The sequence below is a fragment of the Gambusia affinis genome, linkage group LG09 (assembly GCF_019740435.1).
Source record: "Gambusia affinis linkage group LG09, SWU_Gaff_1.0, whole genome shotgun sequence".
Classification (NCBI taxonomy): domain Eukaryota; kingdom Metazoa; phylum Chordata; class Actinopteri; order Cyprinodontiformes; family Poeciliidae; genus Gambusia; species Gambusia affinis.
This window is the reverse complement of record NC_057876.1, coordinates 11,400,104-11,425,159: the sequence shown is the minus strand read 5'-3', so window position 1 is coordinate 11,425,159 and position 25,056 is coordinate 11,400,104. Positions and strand designations below refer to the sequence as shown.

The following is a 25,056-nucleotide window of genomic DNA, read 5'->3' as shown; positions in this document are numbered from 1 at the left end:
GCTAGTGAACTGATTTGCACCTTGGTGGAGCATGCATCACAATCAGGAAGCAAATGCTACTGTGCACAGTGGGTTTTCCAGCAAAGCCCTGAAATAACAAAAATTACCGCTAATAACAGTAAAAGCCTTATTTTCTCCGTCCCAGCAAAAGGCAATGCTGAAATTCATTCGTAATAGCTGTCAAAATGCGTCTTTTTTTTTTTCCTTAATATTTTCCATTTTCATTTGCTTCCAATTCAAAATTAATCTGCACTGCACTTTAGTATTCCCAATATACAGGAACTTTTCATTTGTGTTGTCTTTTAGGTGCCAGGAAAGTTATGAAAATAGACATATATATTCCTTTCCATAATAGGGAGAATAAATGAAGAAGTGTTTTCACTCACATGAGAGAAAGGAAGCAACCAGGAATCAGAAAAAACAGTGCCGGCAATTTGGGGAGCAACCAAAGTTTTAAAAATTAACTTCTTTTCGTTTAAGTGTTTAAAGTATTCACGCCCCTTGAACTGTCTGAACTCGTGGGTCTTTTGTGACAAGACAAAGGAAAAGTAGCAATTAATTCTCACGTGGTGCTGCAAATTTAGATTTGGAGTACCTTAATCTTTTAATATCACTAACATTCTGACACAGACAAACTGTAGCACTTTGACGTTCTGACTTGAGTCTGAAAGAGACTCTTCGGAGCGGACATGTGGAAAACACCACAAGTTCGCTGGACTGTGATTGGCTGTCGAAAAGCAACAATGCCTGTCAATCATGGTCGACGACAACCTATCAGAGCCTTAATGTGTTGGACCTTTCTAGAGTGTGGCAGAACGTTTTTTTTTTTTTTTTTTTTTTTTTTTGTAGTAGTATTTTGCAGCAGTTCAATAGTTTAGCAACTGTATTATAAAAAGGGAGTTATAAGTGTGATGTTTGCTGATCATTAAGTTTCGTTGCATCAAGAATTGTAAGTTGAGTGATAAAAGGAATTGACTAAAGGTTTTTTATTCCTACATTTGCCTTGTCTCTGAATAGTTTTTGGCTCAACTATAACATGGAATATGGCTGCTGCACCACATTCAGTCTGACCTGTTCCCTGCTCTAATTAGGTGACTTTGCAATGAATTTTAGTTATGAGTGCAACAGCTAAGGTGGCTGAATATATGTTTAAGGCATGTTTTTCAAATTTTTGTTAGGAAAATATTTTGAAAACCTTTTCTTATTCTTCCTCTTTACAAATAGGGACTGCCTTGTTGGTCTGTCACCTAAAATCCCAGAAGAATATGTTGAAATTTACACTTGTAATGAATGAATGAATGAGTAACTTCCCATTTTTTTAAAAAAAGATTTAAAAAAATTCACTATGCTTAAGGAGAAAACAACAGCAACTGGTAGCCTAGGAAGGCCAACTGTTTCGTAGATATTATTCACGTTAAATGTTTTTACGAACCTATCAAAGACATAACAGCATAAAAAACTGATGTAACCTTATGCCACATCCTTTCTTCTTAAGAACAACCTCAACACCCTTATGTAAATTTTGACCATTGCAAAGTCTTGCTGTGATATAATCAGGCAACATTACATGAATTTAATTTTATCACACAACATCCAAAAGAATGCATGTTTACACTGCTGGCCCAGAGAAAGGTCACAACCTATATTTAACTAAGCAAATAGACAAGAGCCTCCCATTGGAAAAGAACAGCAGTGATTATTATGTTTCAGATGCCAAGATGTTGTTTAACTCAAAAGTAAAGCAATAGGTAGCTTTTTATTCCTTGTTAGAATACACGTTCTTTGGTCGGGGAAAACATGCTCCTCTGTTTCAGAAAGGTCAAATTATTGATCTGCATCGGGCAAACAAAATAGGAAAAAAAAGAAAAAAAAATCTATGGAGTCTGTTAAAACTACTAAAACACATTAAAGAAATTTTGAATAAAGGTGTGAATACTAATATTTGCCGAAGAAGATATCAAGAAAATTAAAAATCTTAAACAAGAGAGTCCAATCAGAGAAAATTAAATAGTAGCAATGCTTAGTTGGTAAAATAAGAGCTTCCCCCATTTGCTGTTAAAAAAATTGGGTTAATTGAAAAACAAGGCTTTGATTTGCCAGGGACTGTAACAATGTAAGACTTGAGTGCTGGAGAATCAGGGTTTGTTTACCCTGTTCTACTGAGATGAGAGCATTAGCGTGAGAAAAGTTACACATTTCCTGCTTAGTGGGCATCACATGCGCCTGTGGGAGCAGTGTTATAATATTGAGGAAGATTCAGTTGGTCACATCTAGCCTCATTAACTTATGTGTTTAAAAGCAGCATCAGATTTCAATATGATAAGCACAGTGTAGTTATTGGCTCTTAATTTAAAACCGAACCTCACGGCCGATTTGGTAAAGTGGCAAAAGTTTGGATTTGAAACATGTGGCACATCGTTATATGTACTGCAAAAAAAAAAAAAAAAAAAAAGATTTAAATTAATTCGAATTAAAATCTTGTTGCTTGTTTTAGATGTCTTGAGTCAAAAATTTTTCTAATATGAACCCTTTTTTTTGTTTTACGAGGACAATTTTATGCTAATTATTTATGCATAATGCAGATACTTAGAAAGGATCTTGTTGTACTCCGCCCCCGACTAGATGCCACCCTGTGCGGTTGCCCATATCGCCCACAGAAACCTCCACTGCTCTTTAAACTAAGAGTGTTAGTCTTATGCGGTTCTGGTAGGCGTAAAAAGCTGAAAAAGGAGATCAATGTAGACTATTGAAATAAAAAACATCTTCAAAATAAGAGAAGCCGTCCTACAGTATATACAGGTTGGACTGATATTAAGAGTAAGTTTTAAATTCTTAATGTGCCTTAATAAAAGATAATAAGGACTTTTAAAACAAAGTTTACTCAAACACCTAAAATTTTATAGGCTATATTATTGCAAAAGTAGGTTACACATTATAGATGGAACAACTAGACGTGAAATAGGTGAGTATTGAGGCCAAATAACAACAACATGATTCTGTAGAGGACATAGAGGAAGACTGGCAGCAGTGCTGCGACACTAGGGTTACAGCACTGCTGTTGGCTATAATAGCTTGTTGTTACCACAATTTGGTATAAACTGAATAATGATCGGAGCAGATGATATATATAACTCCTAAGTGTGCGAGTGCCCATCTCACAATCCACCACAATGTTTATTTTAGATGGGATAAAATGTATATCTTGTCAGATATAAAATTCTATCCGATTCTGACAGTAGATCTTTCTCTTTTTCCTCTCAAACCTTTAAACATAAAAACATTTCCTTCATTAGAAAGGTACAAGCTACATATTATGATATATTACATTTTATTATAGTAATATTGTGGTTAGAATTCTGAATCACACCAGAATACAGCAAAGATCATTTTCTCTTCATCAACATTATTTACGACGGATGCAATTAGACACGGCGTAAACAAATCAAACACGACGAAGCTACTGTTCAGGAACAATTGCTGCCAGCTGCCGAATTCACACATCTCAGAAGATCTAGATTTTGACTTTATTGCACATGAAAGCAATGACAAATGTTTTACAGCTCAGTTTAGACAGTCTGCCGCTGTGCTACACCGTCAGGTAAGGATAAAGATGTACTTTTCCTTTTGGTGATAAGGACAAAAAGAAAAAGGAAGGAGTGAAATAGAGTGATTCAAGCTGATGACAAAAAGAGGGCACATAAGACAGCAAAGGAAAGATGAACAAACGCCTTCTTAGTGGAAAGCGCCTTTCTCTTTCTTTTTCAGGGAGATATTCAGAAAGGTGAACAAACGTAGACAGAATCCCAACCGCAGAGGGCTGTGAAAAGCAGAAGACAATACGTTGGATTTTATGAAAGCTTCAAGATAAAAAGTGGAAAAAAAAGAGTAACATTCTAATCTTGCGTTCAGTAGAAGTTACGTAAAGGTCAAGGTTGAAGAGATAGTTCCTGTCTTGAAGTAGTGTTGTGCAGAGTGTTTATGAGCAGTGCACAACTTAACTGCAGGGGACAGCTGCCAGAGCAATCTGAGTTTGGAGAATCAGAAGGCGGTTCTTCAAACCTGCAAACTACTTGGAGCACGTCTCACAGAAGAGCAAATCTGCACGTTCAAACATTCTGGATATTTATTAGAAAAAAAAGCTGTATTGTCAGTGATTTCTTAACCAATCTGCAAACTTGTTGCTACACACAAGTGGCCATACGGAGGCTGCTGAATGTAACTTGCCACAGATTGATGGCGACCCACTGTTAAAGCAGAATCATCCGAGCAATTACAACAGCAACATGCCTTTTTGTGGTAGGGAGACGGGACATGTGAGCAAATTCATACATAGATGAAAACCCTGTGTGGCAATGTTTTACAAGACCATAAAGCTTGCAAAGATGTAGTGTTGCATAATTGTTTGTTGATCTAATGGATTTTTGTTTTCTGAAAAAGTACACAAGTGAACAGAACATAATTTGCTAAATTAATTAGAAAGCAGCACTTTCATTTCTTTATAATTTATTTTTTGACTGAATCTAACAGCAAAAGTTGAACTTTGCGTTTATTGTGTTTGAAAAAGGGAATTTAGTGTGAAGGCAAGGCATTAAGTTTCACACAGAGGCCTGGAAATTATAACTAAGGTCAGGTAACAAAACATTAGGATGCACTAAATTGCAAACTGCAGAGTGAAAAGGAGCCAACAGAGAGGCAAAATTTGAGCAATAGTGAACAACTCAGACGTTTTTGCTCTACAAGGCTGTAAAGTTCAGCCTTTACATGCTTCTTTTATGTCTGGACTGAGTAACTCTCACTCGTCTTGTAGTATTCGCAGAAACACAGTACATATCCCATAGCATGTGGCATGATATCAACACACTCATTAGCAGGCCAGTAATGACCTAGCAAAATGACGTCCAAAACAGGAGTACTATGGTCAAACACTTCTCGCACCCAGCATGCGATTTCCACACTTTGGGTTCCTTGCGCTGCCACGGGCAGCTCTTGCACCTCCTACTCAGGATGCTAAAACAGTTGTGACAAATGTCTTGCAATCCTGGACAAGTTCCACTCCTGCCCAGAGGCCATTGGTGTGGCTTGAACAAGACAGGACATGACAGGACATGACATAACACCGTGCACTCTGGAGGAGTTGTCACCGGAGAAACGAAGCTCCAGGCAGTGAATCCCCTTTCATCCCTGAACAGTACGGTATAGATGTACCGACTGGGCATCATCTCAGTTATTAACAATTGAGTTTTCCCATCTGCATCAATAGATTGTTTTGTATATTTGATGTCGTTTGCTTTAAAGATTTAGAGGAACTCCTAAAAAGAAACACTACATGCAGTTTACCCGCCTTTAGATGTTAATTGTGTTCATTACACTCAACTTTCTAATGTTCTGGTGAAAACAGGCCAATGAAAAAAAAAAAAAGAAACAGAAGGTGGATCTTTCTATCCGGTAACCCATGTTTACCAGCTTATCTCAGACCGGGTCACAAATGCAAACATTTTGAATGACATGACATTCCTATATCTCCCTCTCCTTAGCAACCTCCCTCAGCTTATCAGTGGGTTGGGGCCTTGGATAAGGGAGTATTGCAAAGTTTTTTTGTTTTTTTCTTTCAGCACAGCTGTAAGATGTAATCTCCCCACTGAGCCCCAACTCTGCCCCAAGGTCTTCTCTCTGTCAGACACGTCTGAAACCCTCGTCTTAGAAGGTGTGCAGAGGACATGTTTAGTAGGAGGCCAATCCAGCTCTACTTACTCATTTCTATGTGGATGAGCAGTGACTCTTTTCTTGGAGAGTGAAGCTCTCAGCTATAGGTCAAATGAGGTCGTTCTGAGTTGCTTCTTCTTTCAGTCACTGACCACAGCTCATGATTATTCTTCAGGATTTAAATGTAGACTAACTGGTAAAAGTGTAGAAAGCTTTGTCCTTTTTCTTCTGGCTACCTCTTTACCATAACAGACTGGTACATCACCTCAACTATTACATATGCTATCTGCTCTCAACCTCGTCAATGGGGAGCAATGGTGCGTTCACACCAGACGCGTTTTGAGCGTCAGCAACTTCTGGTTTACGTTTGAACTCTTTGCGGAGTAAAGGATACGCTGAACGTGATCGAAGTGTCAAAACGCCAAAAAACGGTCACAAAACGCGCCGCAACGGCCCTCGACAGTCTTTGAGTGTATCCCGGACGTGCCTGACGCTCAAAACTCATTTGGTGTGAGCGCACCACAATGAAATTCATTTTCATTCAAGGTTGTGATTCATCCCCTGTTAAGCTCAAGCACCCTAACAGGCGCTAATCTTCATCGTGACCTCTTCACACCCACCTGCAAACCTTCAAGCTTACAGGGGGTCCAGGAAGTTCACAACATACGCAAAAGGAAGCACTGAAATCGAAAATCCACTGAAGTCAAAACAACCTTGGTATGTGTGCATTTGGCAGTTGCTTATATTTCTTTTTCCTTTCTAAAGACCCCATGCAGAGTTGTAGAGTCTGGAAGAAGACCGAAGTGTTCTTCTTGGATCTGAGATCGGATCGTCATCTCCAGAATCGTGACATACACTCATAGAGGTGGTCAGGACTGTGGCCAACTAATAACGATAATAAAACATAATAATCAAAACTTCAATACTCGCTCTGAAGGCTGTCTTTGGTCATAAAATGAGTGAATGAATGAAGAGACTTAGACTTCCAAAGGTAAAGTGACAAACATCTGTGATCACTGCTATTTGCACTGACACACACACGCACACCCACACACACACACACGTATTAAAATGCTGCAGCTTGGGAACCTGTTTAATTACAGCCTAGAATGAGAGGGACTCCACTGAGAGGAGGTGAGAGAGAGAGAGAGAGAGAGAGAGAGAGAGAGAGAGAGAGAGAAAAACACTTGATAACTGTGACATTTAAAATCTGCCTCATTTATCAAAAGCTGCCAAGGCAGAGTCAAAGAGGGTCATTACATAGTAAACATAGATTAACTCAACTCTCACAAAACTCACAGAAAGTGGTTTGAAAAATGATTTTTATTCGGAGAAAATTGCAGATGTCAGCATGCGTCTCCCTGGAGTCTGACAATTAATTTTCTTGTTTTTTTTTTTTTTTTGCTTGTTTGTTTTTTTGCCTACTATTTGTTTGCAGAGTGGAGAGCGCTAAAAAGCTGCCACCTTTAAAATGGATCTCCTCGGTCGATGGCTCTCATAGGTCTTATTTTTTTAACCGGTGTTCTCCTCCATTTGCAGGCATCTGCGGTCAAAATACTAACATTCGCTTGATCTTTTTATTCACACTGGCAAACACATACGGTAGTTCGACATATTTGGTCCTAGGTGTTTCTGGCGGGCATAAATAATGTGGAGTTAAATCACAACCCCCTCTCACAACCACCACTTCTGAAGACAAATGTGTTATTGCAGGGAAAGGGTTGGGGTGATTATTCAAACAAGATTGCCACGACTTGATTGGAATCCAAAAACAAACCGTTTAAAGCAGACAACGCTTTCTAGAATATCTTCTGTATGAACTTACGGAACCAGATTTTGGCATAAAACGGGACGTTCGGATGTGACGGCGGTGTGCTGAAGGTCGGCAGAACGGAAGCGCATCGTACCAGGATATTCTCCGGCAACTCGGCTGAGCTACTTCTGCTGCAACAGGATGCTTTTGAGTGTCAGCAGCTGGCAGAGGCACAGAATGCCAGGGAGAGGACAAAGATAAAGAGGGATCGGTTGGGAGGGACTTTATTTAATCTCAACGCCATTTATATTTAATAGCGTGCAGCTGCTTTGTTCTTTCTTTGATCATCGGCAGACCAGGTTGACGGTAACTCCGCGGAATGCACGGACACAAAAGAGCATGTGTGCATGAATACGGGCAAAGAAGGACACTAATCACATGATCTATTCTTCCAGTCATTTTGGGCTTTTGTCTTTTCACAATCCGGTGTGCCGGTCCCCTCTTATTACCGTCTGCTGTCATGCAGCTTCTTGTTGCGCTTCAAATGAACATATGCTCCTTCAAACTCGTCATCTAGTTCTGTGGCCCAAGGGCCAGGTTCAAGCCAAGCCACCAATTCACCTCATTACTGGGAGAGGTTTAAAAAAAAAAAAAAAATGTATTACTTATTTTAATCTGGATCCTGCTCTAAGCTAGTGCTCTGTCATGATCCTTTGTACTTTAAGCTTGCTGGTCATTTGTTATGTCTTTGTATTCTGACCGCTTCTGTGTTTTGCTGTTGTTATCCAAGTGTCTCTATTGAGTTACTCTTTTCATTGAGTATGTTACTGAATCCTTTCATGCTCCGTTTGTTTTTTCCTGTTTTCCCGGGTATTCGTTCCGTCATTTCTAACCTTTCCTCATCTGTCAGCTGCCACAACCTCATATCATCAGCTTCAATTGTTCCTTCAGCCGGTAATCACTCTCTCTCCCTGTGGGTACTGAAAATAATTCCTGGGTTCGTTCAGTCTAAATATCCACTTGGAAATAATCTTGCCTGCCTCCTGCCGGTTTTGGACTCCTGCTGACCAACAGAACGTTAAATTTAAGTCGCTCGATTATGCATAAGGAGTTTGGAAAACTGAATTTCCTTGAACATAACATTTCCTTTGCCACTTTCTTGTCGAAGTTTCCCTTAAAATGGCAGTCACACACAGGATACTATTTGAATAAATAAAAATAACATCATGTACTCCAAGAATCTCAGGAAATAATTAAAAGTACATCGCAACATATCTACAAGACCACAGATAAAAGAATTATAAGTGCTTTAAGCGAATAAAAGATCTTGTACAAATATTAAATCAATTCAAACAACTTTCTCTGGTAGCTACTGAAATTTGCTGTGTTGCTAATTTGGTTCCAACAATACCGACTTGCAAACTGCATATGAGTTTTTGAACCGTGGGTTTATCAAACATTTCCACGCACAAATGAACTGACTCAATCATTTTTGTTTGCTAAATGCTGCTGCTGTCCCCGCAGGCTGGTCCTTTTGCCCCTTTGCCCCATCACACCTTTGCATTTTTGTCTGTTTGAAGCTCAACTTTTCGTAGATTAAAAAAAAAAGTGCTGACTGCCGCAAGACCTTTCGTACCGATCATCTGTCAATTCATACAGCGGGGGGGAAAGTTTCACTGTTTATCCTGGGTTCTTTCTGCCATTCTTTACTAGTGCAGACTTTTCAAAGCAACCAGGCACATGTCTTCAGCCTTCAAAACTGATGGAAGCCTAAATCAGCTGCGGCACAAGGGGAAAAAAAATAAGAAGATAAGAAAAGAAAATACTTGCAGAGTGGAAATCGACAAAAATGATACCTCAAGAAAAATAATTTCAAATTTTGTTATCTGATTGCACAGTGGTGCAGTTGGTAGAGCTGTTGCCTTGCAGTAAGAAAGTCCTGGGTTCGATTCCCGGCCAGGAGTCTTTCTGCATGGAGTTTGCATGTTCTCCCTGTGCATGGTGGGTTCTCTCCGGGTTCTCTGGCTTCCTCCCACAGTCCAAAAACATGACTGTCAGGTTAATTGGTTTCTCTAAATTCTCCCTAGGTGTGAGTGTGTGTGTGAATGGTTGTGTGTCCTGTATGTCTCTGTGCTGCCCTGCAACAGACTGGCGACCTGTCCAGGGTGACCCCGCCTCTCACCCGGAACATAGCTGGAGATTGGAACCAGCATCCCTGCTGACCCCATTAGGAACAAGGGTGCATGTCACAGTCCTACGTGATATGCTAGTTTTTGCATAGCAACAGATGATTTTGTTTATTTATTTATTTATTTTTTTTGAGAAACAAATTTATGAAATATTGCAGGTGTCTTGCTTAAAATGTCAGTTTTGATTTTAATTTGCATGACACAATCCAAAATTTTGAACATTAACAAAATAATCACTTTAGCACCTGAAAAAATATGTTATTGTCACTTCTTTAACTGGTATTTGCTTTTAATATCACTCATCAGGTTGTGAACCATTAAGACTTGCATCACTATCCTCAGCCTCTTTTAATATTGCTGGGTACTGTAATCAGATCTAGTTTTAAACAGTGTTTCCAACTCCAGATTGCAGCGCTGCTTAAAAAAACACTCATCAGGATGATGCGTTCACAAACACTGACAGTTTGAAACGGCAAACGTGGATTATATTTGAGCAGCTGTACAAAACAAAAACAAAAAAAAACGAGCTTGAAGAAAAGCCAGACATGACACACAGCAAATGGAAAAATGATTAAGGTGTCTTGAAACAAAAAGTACCAGAGACTCTGTAAAATTGCACACCTCGGGATGTGTTTGAGGGAAGGACGAGACGACAGAAATAACACCTGAAACAGTTCGCTGCCTGCAATCCCTAATGCCAGAAAGTGTAAGTAAAAAGTGTCAGCATTAAAGCAAAGTAAAAAAAAAAAGACTGTTTTAACTTTTGTTGGATCTATTGGAGGTCTGGAAGAAAAGGATCGATCTTAATTAACAGATGGATTCAAAGTATTTCTGTGAACCGCTGGGATTTTTTAAAGGCGTTTTTTAATGAGTTCCCAAAATGTCCTGGTTTCATGATTGTGGAGGAAGGAGCTGAAATGGCACGTTTTTGTCGTGCGAAATATAAGCGTCCTGCTCAGGCGTTTCTTCTACTTTCTCAGTGTATGCCAGGCACACTATATACAGAGGCTGCAGTATTCAATGCAGTTGTCGCCGGTTCGATTCCCAGCTCTGGACCATGTGCTGTGGGTCTGCCTCTTTTCCTAACCAGTACATAACTCTTTATGATTTCATCTAGTATAAATATAAATCAGCTCATCTCAGAGCCCGACTACAATGGCTAGTTTAAGAGAGTCCAACACCAAAATAAAGGTATTCTTTCCTAAACCTGCAGCGATGTCAAAGCGGCTCATTTAAGCCCAAACTTGGGAAGCTTTAACTAGCTCTCAATTAGAAATAACTTATCAATGCAAACATGAAATAATCATTTACACAGGAAAATGAAAAAGGATACGATTGTCTTGGGGAAAAAACAATGAGAACAAATCATTTAGACAGACTAACATATTTATAAAAAATAAAATCAGAGTAGAAAGTCAAAATATAATAGGTGTTTATTGTTTTATTTATTTATTTATTTATTTATTTATTTATTTATTTTACTGCCTTTTTTGTCCTACTTCAGTCGGGGACCAGAAAATTGAAAGTTAACGTCTTACAAAGTCCGATCAGTGTGTCGAATCACATCCTACCTTCATATCTAGTCACCAACTTCAATGTAACCAACTACAAATCTAATGATGGCTTAAGAGATTTTAAAGTAACATTTGCACAAACTGGTATGATTGTATTGCGTCTGGCATTGTATTTCGACAGCCGAACTCTGCTGTTCACTAGTGTGAGTTTACTACCAAGTGACGTTACCCACTACAGAAGACATAAACTCCCCATAACCATTTGAATACAACCTTATTACAAAAATGTAGAACTATCCATTAAAGTGGTTTTTGATTGGTGAGTTTTATTTTTTCTATCTTTTTCCCAATTTTACGTGGCTAACTCTTCCTTAGGAGGAAGACACATTGTGGAAAGATACGGCTGTTAGTAACATTACATACGTTTGCACATATTTGTCATGAATGGAAAAGATCCAAGAAATAGATTTATTTTTTTTCCGTTAATTAAGCTTCCTCCACTCACAGTCAATTGCCCTTTAGCTCAGTGTAAACAAAAAAATTTACTCTGGTAGATAATGAGCATTTGGATTGGGCGAAGCAAACCATCATTATTTTCTCTCGGATTGGAGTCAATGTAAAACAGAATAAAATTGTGACTTTCTTGATTTATGTCATTGCTTAGACATCATTCACGTACATGCATATTTTATTTAGGGGAATCCCAATAAAATGGGCTGGATGCAAAAGCACATCACAGATTCAGATTAGTAAAGAAAAAAACCCCAAAACGCCTCACAAATATTCAGTAATTTGTGTTTGTGTCGCACATTAATAGTTTTTAAAATATTTGAAAGTCTGCTGTTGTAACAAGAGAAAACTTCAAGGGGCGCAAATACATTTGCGAGGCACTGAATCTCTCACCCCTTGCGCTTGTTGCCAGGTCCACAGAGAGCCCTCAGAACAAGAAATATGTGATATGAACACCAAAGCAACAATACAGGAAGAGCAAGATTGAGAAAAATAGATGGGAAAATGTTGACAGAGGAAGCAGAGACGTGAAATGTGTGACAGAAGAGCAGAAAAGGGCATAAAAGAAAGTGAGAAAAACGAAGAGCGCGAAAGGGAGTGAAGGGCGGTAGATGATGCTGAGAGTCGTCCAGGCAGGGAGACGGGCAACTTGCTGGTGGAGTTCTCTGTGTGGTTTCGACCCCTGGGGAAGCATGGGGGGAACAGCAGAGGAGAATGAAGAGGATCTCATTTGGGTCCTTCTGAAAGGAAAGGCCAAAGCTACCAGGGACTGCGGCGGCTGTCATAGAGCCTGCTGCGTGGGGATGGACTCAGAAGCATGGCACACCCCAAAAATGAGCTAAATGGGAATCACGCAGCGCGCTGGGGACCGAAATGTGGCTAAAGAATCAGATGTATAAACAGGTCAAAGACAACAGATAGAGAAGGGAAGTATACACAGTAGAGGGACTGCTTTTCAAATTGTTTTTTTATGGATTTTTTAAAATTTTTTACCAGATTGCCTTACAAATAACTGATAACTCTGACTGAAAACATGTCAAGTATAGAAGACTCATCTCCATTTTAAAGCAAAGTCCAATAAAAATGTGCTTGGGTGTTCTGAGAATGAGCCCCCATGCCTTATTGGCCTCACTGATGGCTCAGATAATTTTTGTTTTGTGGTGTTAAATTGTGAGTGCCTCTAATGAGCTTTCCAGGCGGCTGCGTGTTATGTTTGAGGGAAGAATGTGTTATTTGGCTGTGCTTATCCAAGCAGAGCAGGTAATAAGATGGTAATGGGGAAACGGTGGAGTTGAGATACGATAAAAAGAGGAGGAGAAGGACGCCGGCTGGTTCGTCGGGAAACACCGCTGAACTTTGTTTCACTGGGATCTCTGAGATGACGCCACGTTTTTTTAAACATGTACACAACGACGGAAAAAGGCCTCGTTTCGAAATGTGAACATTTAGAGCTGAAGCTTAATGTGGGAGCTTATGCTGGATTGGGATTTTAACCACTGCACACGCGGTAATGTCATACAGGCAGTTAGGCACCCACATAAATGTTTAAAACCAGTTTTCTCATTTCAGCAGCTGCTGCTGGTGTAATGCAGGAGTTTGTAAAATATGACCATTTAGCAGTTCGATCTTGTAGAGTTGTGTTGATCTACATTTGTCACCACTGTAGAGTCAAAGAGAAACATTCCCTCAAGATCGCTACGTGCATTTTTCAACAAGACCGCCAACCTTGACAAAATGCATCTCGTCTACATAACACAAGTCACGAGCGTTTCTGTCACAACATGTGTGAAGGATTTGGAACTCATAAAAATGTGTTACCTAGGAAATGTACCTATGTACATTTTTTTTAATGAATATTAATGCTTAGTTTGTGGATTTTGAGTTTCCTGGATCGAGAGCAGAGTGATACGTGTAACATTGGATTTGTAAATAACATCTTGGATGCCGCATTTGGCAGAGTATTATATATGAAGTTTGTTATTATTATAATAGAAAAGTGAGAGAAATGAGGGGAAAATATTCTTAAAGTCAACAGAAATCAAATAAAAACGTAAAGCTCAGATTATTAGCTTTTGCAATAACAACACTGGACAACTTTAGAAATCAGTCATATTGCTTTTTTTCTAGGTGGACCATGTCTCTTATTTGTTCTCGAAAATTCTGTTCAAATTTTTTTTTAAGTGTTTCTGAGCCCCACTTTTAAACTTCACTGAAATATAAACATCTTTATGCGAGAGTTTTACCCACGTTTTAATCACATTTTCCTGTAGCACAGGTTAATTTTCAAATTCACGAGTAGGTAGGTGTTACATGTTATACATGTGACTGACAGCTGATCTGTCCAGGTTCTCACCTAAACAGCACTCACTGGTTTTAGATAATAAATGCGTCAATGGATCATCTGTTACGTCTTCTCTTTTTTTTTTTTTTTTTGACCGGTTTCATTTTGTACATCAGCTGTACTTAGAAACATCACAAAACCTCGTTTTACACGACAACCATCCTTTTGATTGCCCAGATTTGCAATTTACAAGGTTGATGAAGTTTTGAAGAGGTTTAAAATCTCCTCATTAAGTCTGTTATTTTTAAATTATTTTTTTTTTGCAGTTCACTCTTCTGAAAAACGTAAACTTAAGCTGCAATCAGGAAAAATGTATGACGATGTTGCTTGAAGGGGAGGGAGGACGGGGAGGGGAACATGATTTTTTGGTATTTTTAATTAATGAGCTTTTTCTCCATTGCTGGACACAGCTGTTAAGTGATTTATGTTCAATCTGGCAATTAATCACATATGCAGAAGATGATTTGAGTGTGTTGCCGTAGACCAATTATAAACCGCTACTCTTTGAAGGGAAATAAAGATTAGGCGCCACGTTTGTTTTTCTCATTCAAAATGTAACATTTTATATTAGAACAGCTTTCAAAAATTACTACACCAAAAACACAAAGAAAGATTGTATAGCAAAATAAGCATAACTACGGTCCCAAATCTCTCAAAAAGGACTCTCCAAGGACAAACTCCAGATGAGGATCTGTTTTGATTGAACTTACAGACACAGATGCTTGATTTGTTTCGGACATTTGTTTGAAATGCAAAGGCAAACAGCAGAAAACGAGTCCATGAACAGTTCAGTCATTCTAATAACCAGCTGTAGGTACAAAAAGAAGTTGGGAAGAAAAGCCAAATTTGGCTAGTAAACATTTCATGTGACGGCGTGGAGACATTGAAGTGCCTTCTGTTTGAGACTGTATAGCTTAAAAACAATTTTCTGTTATCACTCTTTTCTTGCAAAAGACGTTTTTAATCTCAAATGGGATTTTCCTGGTGAAATAAAGGTAGAAGAAAATACGTGGATGCCCTATTTTACAGCAGATGTAACAAGAGACAAAGAAATACTGTGAAGTGGAGTGGTCTACTATCAGCGTGAAAAATAAAAAGGGCTTAACTTCCCAAAAAGTTCAGAAACACCCAACTGCAAGGAAATTCTAATTGAATTAAAACTTAATGTCATTTGTTAGTTCAGCTCCCGTCAGCCATGAAAACGTAATATTGCCCACTAGTTTAGCCACTAAAAGTCACCTGAGGGATATCGCTTAGCTTTTAAATGAACAAAAAGAAAAATTATCCTCAAGATGAACAGTTGGGGGTCGTTTCTACCAAGAAGCTAGGAATATTATTTTCCTTTTTACCACTTTACCTAGAAGCTTCAAGCTGCAGTAGTAGGAACAAGAAGGCCGTGTCTGCATAACTCCCTCACTTTCTCATGTTCTGGTTGCAAAAATATCTTGAAATAACAAGAAAACTCTTGTCTGCTGCTTCTCTCCTATCACTCTTTCACACTCCAACTCCTTCTCTTTCTCTGTCCTTCCAGCACTACTCCTCCTCCCATAGTGTCACAGTCCATATGGTGCTGCAACACTGTTGGTCTCCTGTGGCCACACTTCCCACGATGCATCTGTGGCTCTGGGCTTTCGATGGAGCCGATAGGCTGAGAGTACTGAGGTATCGACCAGCTATCGCCCGGTGTGAGGTCAGCTCAGTGCAGCGCTGGAGTGTGTCCGAGCGGCACACACCACTGACTTTCAGTCTATCATGGACTCTGCCAATCAATCCTCAATTTTCTGCTCTTACCTTTGCCTCTATAGAAGTATGTCCTCGTGTCGTATTCTGTTCTCCGCAGCACATTTCTCCCTTTGCGGTATTTTGTTCCCTGAACTACCACGAGATTGATCCATTTCTCCTAATTCCTTGCAGCCACACCAAGTGAGACATCACTGGTAAGTTTTGTCCTTTCAGGCTACAACAACAGTAGTCCATAAGGAAAATTGACATTTTTTTTAATTAATATTATTATTCTTATTATTTGTGAGCTGTGTTTCACTGTTTTTCTACTATGCTCCACATTGTTGTGTTGCTGTGAGCTGGCTTCCTCTCCAGTCTGTTTCCATGCAGAGAAAACAGAGCTTAGCAGGGATCAATCCCATTGAGTCTGACTCTTTTCACCAGCCAAGGATCGATAGTTTCTGTTTCATGTCCCCCCTCCTTTACAGAGTACACACAAGAACGCACCTACACAGAGAAACACACGGGGACAGTCTAAAGACGTGGCTAACGGAGCCGACCCAACCCTTCAGAGATGACCTGTTGGCCTATCGGCTAACTTGCTCACCGGGGGATACAAAAGTTCATTATGACAGCTTTGCTAGTGCTAAATATCTGCTTTAGGCCTCGTGCTAAAATGCAGTAGGAAATCTGATTGTTTTTGCGGCCAGCTAAGATGTGCTGACTTAAAAGAAAATAGAGGTTCAACCACCTTATTGTGTGAGTCAAGATGCACTAAATATTTCACAGAACAAAATTACTACAACTTGTTATCTACACACGCTGGAGTAAAAAATATATATTCCAGCATTGACGGTATAAGAAATTAAATTTTTTAATGGAAGCTGCTTCAATCCATTAGTTTGCTTTCTATTTAGCAAACTTCTTTGTGCTTATGCTCATATGTTTTGCTTGAAAGCCTCTCTTTTACTCTTTTGGACATTTTTTTGTAATGAACTTTTTAGTGTTGCTTCAAATGTGTCACCAATCAGAGCACCGCTAGGTTAGTTTAGCATGAATTTTCCATCATTTATACCCCTGTCACGCTGAGGCACATCTACTTTGTTTCCATAGCAACTGCATTGCTCTATGTAAATTATGCTCCAGCATTTATACAAATCTGGTAATGTGGCGCACGTAAACTGATTGCCAGCCTGGCTACCAGAGATCTTTTGGAGATGCAGAAAGACTCTCTGGTGCCAATATTGCAACTCAGAGATGCCATGGACATCACACGCATCCACAGGTAGCACTGGGGCAAAATTTAAGGGAGTGCTACCCAAACATTGCAGCAATGAACCAAGATATGCAGGAGCTTCCTTCAGCTAGGTATGCCAAATACTTGATGTGGCAACCATAATTATTTGACCTCTTGATAATGCTCAGATGTCATACATCCAGAAAGTACGAAAAGTAAGAAGAAAAAAAAATAGCATCGGAAACCTTGCCTTTCTTAGTCTTTGCGGTAATACTGCAAAGACTTTCAGCCCTGCATCCCGATATACACAGATTGAAAGCATCTGACTTAAAAGGAACTTTGAGTTTAACAAAATGTTCTTCACTGTTTACATTAAGACACAGGTAGAATATTATTTTACTTACACCTATCTACATGCCAAGGTAAGAAGCAGAAACTTCAAATCTGAGTGCACTGGGTAATATTTACAAATGTTCTCTCTTGCTTTACAAAAAAAGCATCATATTTTGTAGATGTTTTCAATGTGTAAACATAATGTATATTACACATTGGCACCATATTGTATCCCGGATTCACAAAGCGTATGGGCAGTACTTAATAGGCTGTGAAAGTTGCTGGAGATGGCAAACTTATAGACATTTCATTAGAATAAACAGAGTCCCAATTAAGTTTTCAGCAATGCATATCGAACTGGCTTTTAAATAGCAGAAAACAAGCTCTTTTACCATGTAATACCTTCAGTCTAGCACAGTTAGGTTTAAGCTTCTTATCTGACTGGGCAATTATGCTTTTCAGAAGGATTATTTGCTCCGCAGACCCACCTTGCCTGGAATACTCATCAGACTCGTGGTGTACCAAATCGGTCACGCAGCCACCATAGTGGAGCCTCTGCTCATGATCGAAGGCCTTCAGCGTCTCGCTGGAGCTGTACGACTTCTGGGTGGGCACGCGGCGCTCGTCTGCATCGAGTGAGGAGGTGTTGTACTGGGAGTCTTTGGAGCAACGACTCCTGGTGAGCGAGCGGTTCCTCCGGTCTTTTAGATCCATGCTGATGTTGGGTTAAGTACGGCGATCCTCTGGGGTAAACGTTGCAGCAAAGGAGGGAAGCGTCACAGTCAGGGAGGGGGTGGAGAGGCCTCCTAAAGTGCCCCCCCCTCCACAATGTCCACTGATATTTCGGTCACCTGAAAAAACAAAGGAGGAGGGGGAAGTGGGAAGAGCAGAGGAGTGAAAAGTTAGAGTAAAATTAACAGAGGTTCCAACGTGACTCACTCTCGCCTTCCACTCCCAGTGGAACCCACAGGGAGAGTTAGGTAAGAGGGAGCACTACGAATGGACATTTGAGCAACCGGGCAAATATACAACACATTGGAGTATTGACGCAGGATAAGTAAGGCTATTGTGGGGAGAAACAGAGCTGCCAGCCCTGTGGTCCACAGAGATCCTCAGCCATCGACCGAGCTGATGAAAAATAGTCATCTGGCATACAAATCTATTCCATAAAACCAGTGAGTGACTCAAACACGGTCCAGTCAGCCTGAACCGAAGGAAGCCATGCACGAATTTCCACGAAAGCAGCTGAAAAATAGCAGGCAGTGTAACGGCAACGCAGACAGATAATCTGCATCAGAAGAAGGTAAAGGCCAAAGAAAGAGAAATGCTGCCGGATGCAACACGCAGGACGGAAGGGGAGGAGAAATGACTTAAGGGCATTGGAAGTCTCTCCCTCATTATCAGAGTGAGAATGGATCTGGCTCCCTTAGAGCCTGTAAGGGATAATCAAACACACCCAAATGCACGCACTCACACAAACAGCTCACAACAAACACACAGTGACGTGTATTTAAAGATCTGCACAGAAAATGGTGTCACCTGAACTCGCCGCGGCCTACCTCCCGACTTGCAAAGACATGCCTGCTTTTGCAATTACCGCAGCATTTACAGTTTGATCTGTTCGTTCTAGCAACGCCAGCAACCATTTAATTTCTAAAACCATATTATTTATGAATGCAGGCTATAAATGAACATGATGCTAATAAACCATGATACTTTGTCGAGAAGCCTTGAGCAGTGCAATACGCGCGGGAGCTGAAGTTCAAAGAACAACAGCGAGAGAACCAGCTGAAATTGACAGGAACACTTCCAGCGGCTGCCGGGATTTGATATTCATGGCAATAAATAGGTCATTCACGGTTCTATTACTTGAGGCTGAGGAAAGTCTGGTCCACCCACTGCATTAGAGCCGAGCGTTGTGTTTTCAATCTCTCAAAGCTTCTCAGTCTGGACAGCACTCAGCGATGTCAGAGCGGGTGAGGGCATTTCTGAAGAGCAGTCATCAGCTGATTTTGAATATGTTACGTTGCTAATTGCACGCTCCAATAGAAGAAGAACAAGAGCGGCGACAAGAAGAAGAAAAAAAAGCAAGGTTTTAGAATGTGAGTCAATCTATTCTATGAGGGCTCATTCTAAAATGCTTGGAAGGTAGTATTGAAAAGTGCCCTGCTATGTCCATTGATTAACAGTAGGTATTAAGTCTCATAAAGAGCTCATTATTCTCGGGCATCCATCACACAGGCTATTAGGAGTTCAGCCTTAATGTGTTTGTACCTTGTATGGAGGACGAGGAAATAGAGTGGGATACGGGCTCAGGAAATGTGGAGACACTTTTCTAATATCCAAACAATGGACGAGTGCACATAGAAGAGCCGCCGCAACAGTCAGCAGTTGTTGAGGGAATAATTTGCTTTGGTTGTCTTAAAGTATTGGTTTAAACTTTGGTGAAACAATATGAGCTAATATTTAACAGTAAATTAAGCTCGCAGGCTGAGCTCGTTTCCCAAAAGTGCAAGAAATCGACTGGTTGCATTACTCAGCTTGATGGCAATTGGATTGATTGGACTACAAAATGACAATTATTCTCAATAGTGTTATAACTGATTTATGACAGCATTTTAATTTTTTCCAGACCCATCAATAGTAGAGGCACAGTGGCAACCTCGGTGTAATACTTGATAGCGGAGGACAATGAGAACGGGCTGCACACCCACGCAGTCGCGCGCATACACACACGCATACAGATGCCCTCAGCAGCATCTCCTTCTCCAGGAACACTAATTATTTATAGAATCCAAAACCACATTGGAGTTTTTTTTGGTTTTATGGAAATAAGGATGGACTTCAATGATGAGTAGAAGATGGTGGTAGAAGTGGGTTTGTTGTGGAGAAAGGGCCGCTCCTGATGTGTGTTCCTCCTATTAACGTTGACCTAAAGAAACAATACCATTGAGTTCTCCCACTTGGACAACAAGATGGCTTACATATGGCTCCAACTATAAATGCAGCATGTAAACAAGGAAGTTAATGTTCTATTTGGACAGCAAAGAGGTTGGTCTCCTGCGCTGTCCAAAAAGTCAGAATTACTTAGGCGAATCCTCTGCTTCACTGGGAATCAAAAGTATTGGAAAGCTGCTGCTCAGGTTCGTTTCTTTGCATATTTTTAAATGTATAAACTGATAATAAATGACTTGTTATTTATTAACAACAGGGAAACTGTTGAAACATTTATACCACCAGCCATATTTTACAAGAGCTGAAGCTATACTATATTCCCTCTGGGAATCCTGTTTGTCCTGATTACACTGAAAATCACTGAATTGGTTTCCGGAGCCTATGGGGAATGACCAGGTCCCAACACTATTCTGAGGCGAAATTGATTTTAGATATTTCCAAAAGACCAGCAATTGCTTAACCTGGCCCGAACGAGAGCATGACAAACACGTCAACTTGTGTTAGCTAGCTGTGACAGTTTACCCTGGTTTTGTCAGATATACTGCAGCTAAACATGAGAAAGAAACTTACCAAATTTCTTTGAATACATAAACTTATTAAAAAGTGGAGAGTAGTGTAAGCTGGCAAGCCAAGTAATGTGGTTTGATGAAGCAATTTATTCAATAATAAAAAAAATTTAAGCAAAAAAATCATCCTAAATAGCACACTAATTTTTCTTTCAACCGCAACATCAACAATACTTATTAAAACATTTATAATATGGCTACAGCCTGGTGCGTGCTACTCTGACTGATTTGAATATGAGCCTGGTTGCTGGTGGATTATTGTCTATTTCTATTTTCTTTTTATTGATCTTCTGTGTGGGCGGCTAAAGTGACAGCACTTTAGTCCAAAGCTAATTCCCCCAAAGGGACTGTAAAATAGGCTAGATATTGTATATCCTTTACAATGCAAACATATTTCATTTTAATGTTGTTTTCGCAATGACTATTCCATAAATATTAATTGATTTATTGTTTTTTCCACTAAAGCAGCAGCAAAACAACCCAGTTACTAGCATTGCTGCTGTTTTAAGGCAGAAGACTCTTCTAGAAAGCCTTTGTTTGTTGTAGCTGTGAGGGATTGATAGGAAGGACCCTAATGCAAGTAAGGCTCCCAAGGCAGGTGGATAATGGTGAAACTGACTGCTCTGACATGGGAAAAATGAAACATAGTACTATTTATATAGAGGACTGTAAAGGACTGACACAAAGCCGGACTGGTGTGATAACAAGGAACCTGGAGCCTTGTGTGCAGGAAGCACAAACCAAAGCAAAAACTGGCACTTCCATGAAACAGTAGCAAAGAAACCCTCAAAAATAAACTTTTCTAAAACAAGCAGCAAAGAAAAAGCACAGGATTACATTTCAGGATTTACCCTAAAGCACATATACTGTACACATAAACATCCAGGTAATCCATTTAATTGTAGATTTGCTCCTCAGCATGATTGGAAAACAAGACGAAAACTTAAGAGATCACAATAATTGGTTGTCAAAAATGGTCAGTACAAAATCACCAGAAGTGTAACGGCGCTCGTCTTTATTGTTCGTTTTACTCCCTGACCAGTTGTGACTTTATAAAGAGAAGACCGACGCCTAAAGTTGATTATTTTCACTCTGTTAATAATGCATACGTGGTGGTAAATACATGTAAATACGTGTATTTTTCTTCGTTGTTCGGTTTAGAAAGTTTTACACACATTATGAAGAACGAAACAAACAGAGCCAAATGAAATACGTTAAAGATGCACCTTTGATAAGATTGTTCAAGACTCAGCGGGTAGTGATGAACACACACACTTTTAAAACCCACGATCACGACTTAGCGGTACCAATGTTTGACAATCATGCAATGCTGCTTGTTGTGCATGTTTTACTGTTTTTTTCTCCATTCTTTCCAGTGTCACGTTTTTCTTACCTTCGTCAAGGTTTTATTTTACATTTTCAAGTCTTGATCCTGGGTGAAACAGGATTCTAATAACCTTTTCTCAACCATTTTTGATGCCTGACTCGACTCATGCTCTCGTTCGTCTGAAGGTCCACCGGAGCCCACGGCCAGCTTCCATTGCCCATAATGCTGATGATATCTCTCCTGATCATCACACTGGGCGTTTATCACGTATCACTCGCTCTCATTTGCACAAATTACACAGCATACTTTGTTGCCATGCTACCTGTTGGCTACACGCATACTCATCTAATGATCCGGACAGTAACGGCTGACAGATGGACAAGCAGATCTGCCACTGAAACAGCGCACAAACATTAAGCTGAGCTCACAGGTAGTTTCCTTGACAGCAGAGAAAAGAGTTGCACGAAGGAGAAAAGAGACCATAAAGTGACGTGAAACCCAGGCAGAGTGAGAAATGTAATTGTACGGTGAAGGTGAGAACAGAGAATTCATTTTCAAAATTACACAGGTGAGGTTTGGAAAAGATAATGACCTTTTTCTTTCTCTTCAAATAAACGATATGTGTTGAAAACATGGTGTCGGTTCACTGTAACTACAACTCGTATTCGGTTAATAGGAAGTTAATGACATAACAGGATTATGGCGCTTCAAACAAGATGGGTTTTTTTCCCTTTCAACTCGAGCTGGACTGTGAAATAAAAGAAGACAGGATTTCATAAAACTGATTCTTGAAGGTTTTATAAGACGCATACAGTAGATGTATGTTTTTCTGTGGTTTAAATATATGTACACCATTTAATTAATAACTATTTGATATAAATTAGATTGCATTAAAAATCAGGGGGTGGAGGGGAGAGAAAAATTCAACTGCATATTTCATGCTCACTAAAATAATGTCAAAGGAAGGCTTCACACAAGGAAAGGAGCATCTCAAATACGTGCATTGGTGCATTTATGGCTCAACATTGCCTCAGGTACTTTGTGTTTTATTGCATCATGCCTCCAATCTTCCTGAAGACACTGCAGAGGCACCCAGCTCTGGGGAGGATGCTGATCTTAATCAATCGGGCCTGGCTCTGCATATTATTGCACTGCATTTGTAATGGTTACATGTACATTGGCATTATACCCAAATACAATTAACTGTGAAAGATCTCACACCCAGCCATTGTTCTCATTTTATTTTAGTTTATTTTTGTCAAATACATAAGCATGAAGAAGACATGGGAGCATGGGCATCGATGAAGCTTAGGGGCCGTCACACTGTGGGACACTTCCTGTCCAGATGACTCCCAATTGCAGCCAACTTGGAAGATGCTCAAACAGCATTTAGTCACTCTCAACATACGGTAGTACAGAACCACCTACCATGAATTTTCATAGACTATGAACAAGAAGACGAAGCAACTCTGTTATGACTTAAAAATAAATAAATGAAGGACATTTCTGGACAGATTTTTATTTGTTTGTGGCGTCTTGACAACTTTTGTGTATTCGAGTCTAACTGATGGTTGAAGTACAAACAGTCTCAGGCTTTTCATAAAAATAAAAACAGACATTTAAAAAGGTAACACTACAAAGTGGTAAGAAAGACAAGTAAAAGTGGTCTGTCTGTGTAGGAACATACAGATCCAACACAGGCTATACCTCTATCACAGTTTTTTAACCCACCATGTTTGTTGGTGTATCTAAAAATGAGTCTTAGTGGGGCTAATCATACACGATTTAAAAGAAATGTGTGAAACATAAAGTCCTTCAATGTCTACGAAGTATGTGTGTTGTTTATGATGTGCTGATGTGACATATAGTGAATGTTTCTCTGGTTGCAGGGAGCACACTGTGAAGGGGTTTATAGCCTCAGGATCTCAGCTTTCTTCTTTTTCATACTTAAAGATTGTCTGAAAACCTTGGGATGGATTTCAAGTTCACATACGCAATATTGGCCCCATGTGGTCGTAAATCCTAAGCTGAATTAATAAGAAAAAAGATCAAATCTGCAAACATATTAGTCACTTCAAACATCCAGCTTAAAAAGGAAATCTTCATCAGCACAGACAGAGTTTTTGCATATCACAGCATGAGATTATGAATAGTATCCTCCAGTCAGGTGTACCATATTTATGAAGCTTTATGCACATTTTACAATGTGTCATATCTGGCATTCAAAGCTGCATTGTTCATTGGCCAAATTTGTATTAACATAACTGATCAATTAGTAAAAGTTGTAGTATTAGATGCATAGAAAAAGCTATTTTGTAAAGATATTTACTTTCTGGCTTGTATCTTTGTATTACATTGTCGCACAAGAAAGATGCATAACAATTTGTCCTTTTTTTCCTTAACAGCATGCATGAAGTTAATCCATTATTTGGACAATTTTAACTTGTCTCCTTGTTTGAAGTGTTTTAAGTGACTTCTCTGTGAACTAGATGAGAATTTTAAAATTGTCTCAGGCAATCTGAAGGTTCAAACACAAGAGACTGTAATGTAGCCCTTAAAGCCCTTACCTAGCTCATTTAATTTAATTGTAACAACAGCAAAAAACAGCAACCAGCTAAAAAGACTACAGGCTGCAAGCCTGCTAAAACGCAGCGTGGTGCCTTTCCATCAGAAAATTCACCCATTCTTCCAAAACTCTGTCAACAAGAGATGAAATTGTTCATTTGAAAACCTTTTTTTTTATACTCATCCATGTGTCTTCTATTATAATATGAATGAAATTTGTATTTGTATAGCAGAAAATAAAAAAGTGGCCTTTTGAAAAACCAGGCCCTGTTATCAGAAATGACAAAATTGGAGCTCTGAAGTATTTGGCTTCAATTTTTTGCTGCTACGTGTGCGAGCGC

General features: G+C 39.5%; 1 protein-coding gene across 3 annotated transcripts in view; it reads right to left on the bottom strand.

Moving 5' to 3' along the window:
* The window catches only part of tenm2a (teneurin transmembrane protein 2a), a 319,228-nt gene that overhangs the window by 196,026 nt on the left and 98,146 nt on the right, over positions 1-25,056 (bottom strand). For all 3 annotated transcript variants that reach the window (XM_044128023.1, XM_044128020.1, XM_044128022.1), the window contains exon 2: positions 17,791-18,153. In XM_044128023.1, the coding sequence (XP_043983958.1) occupies positions 17,791-18,016 (226 nt within the window). In that variant the 5' untranslated portion in view covers positions 18,017-18,153. The remainder of the gene's footprint in view (positions 1-17,790; positions 18,154-25,056) is intronic.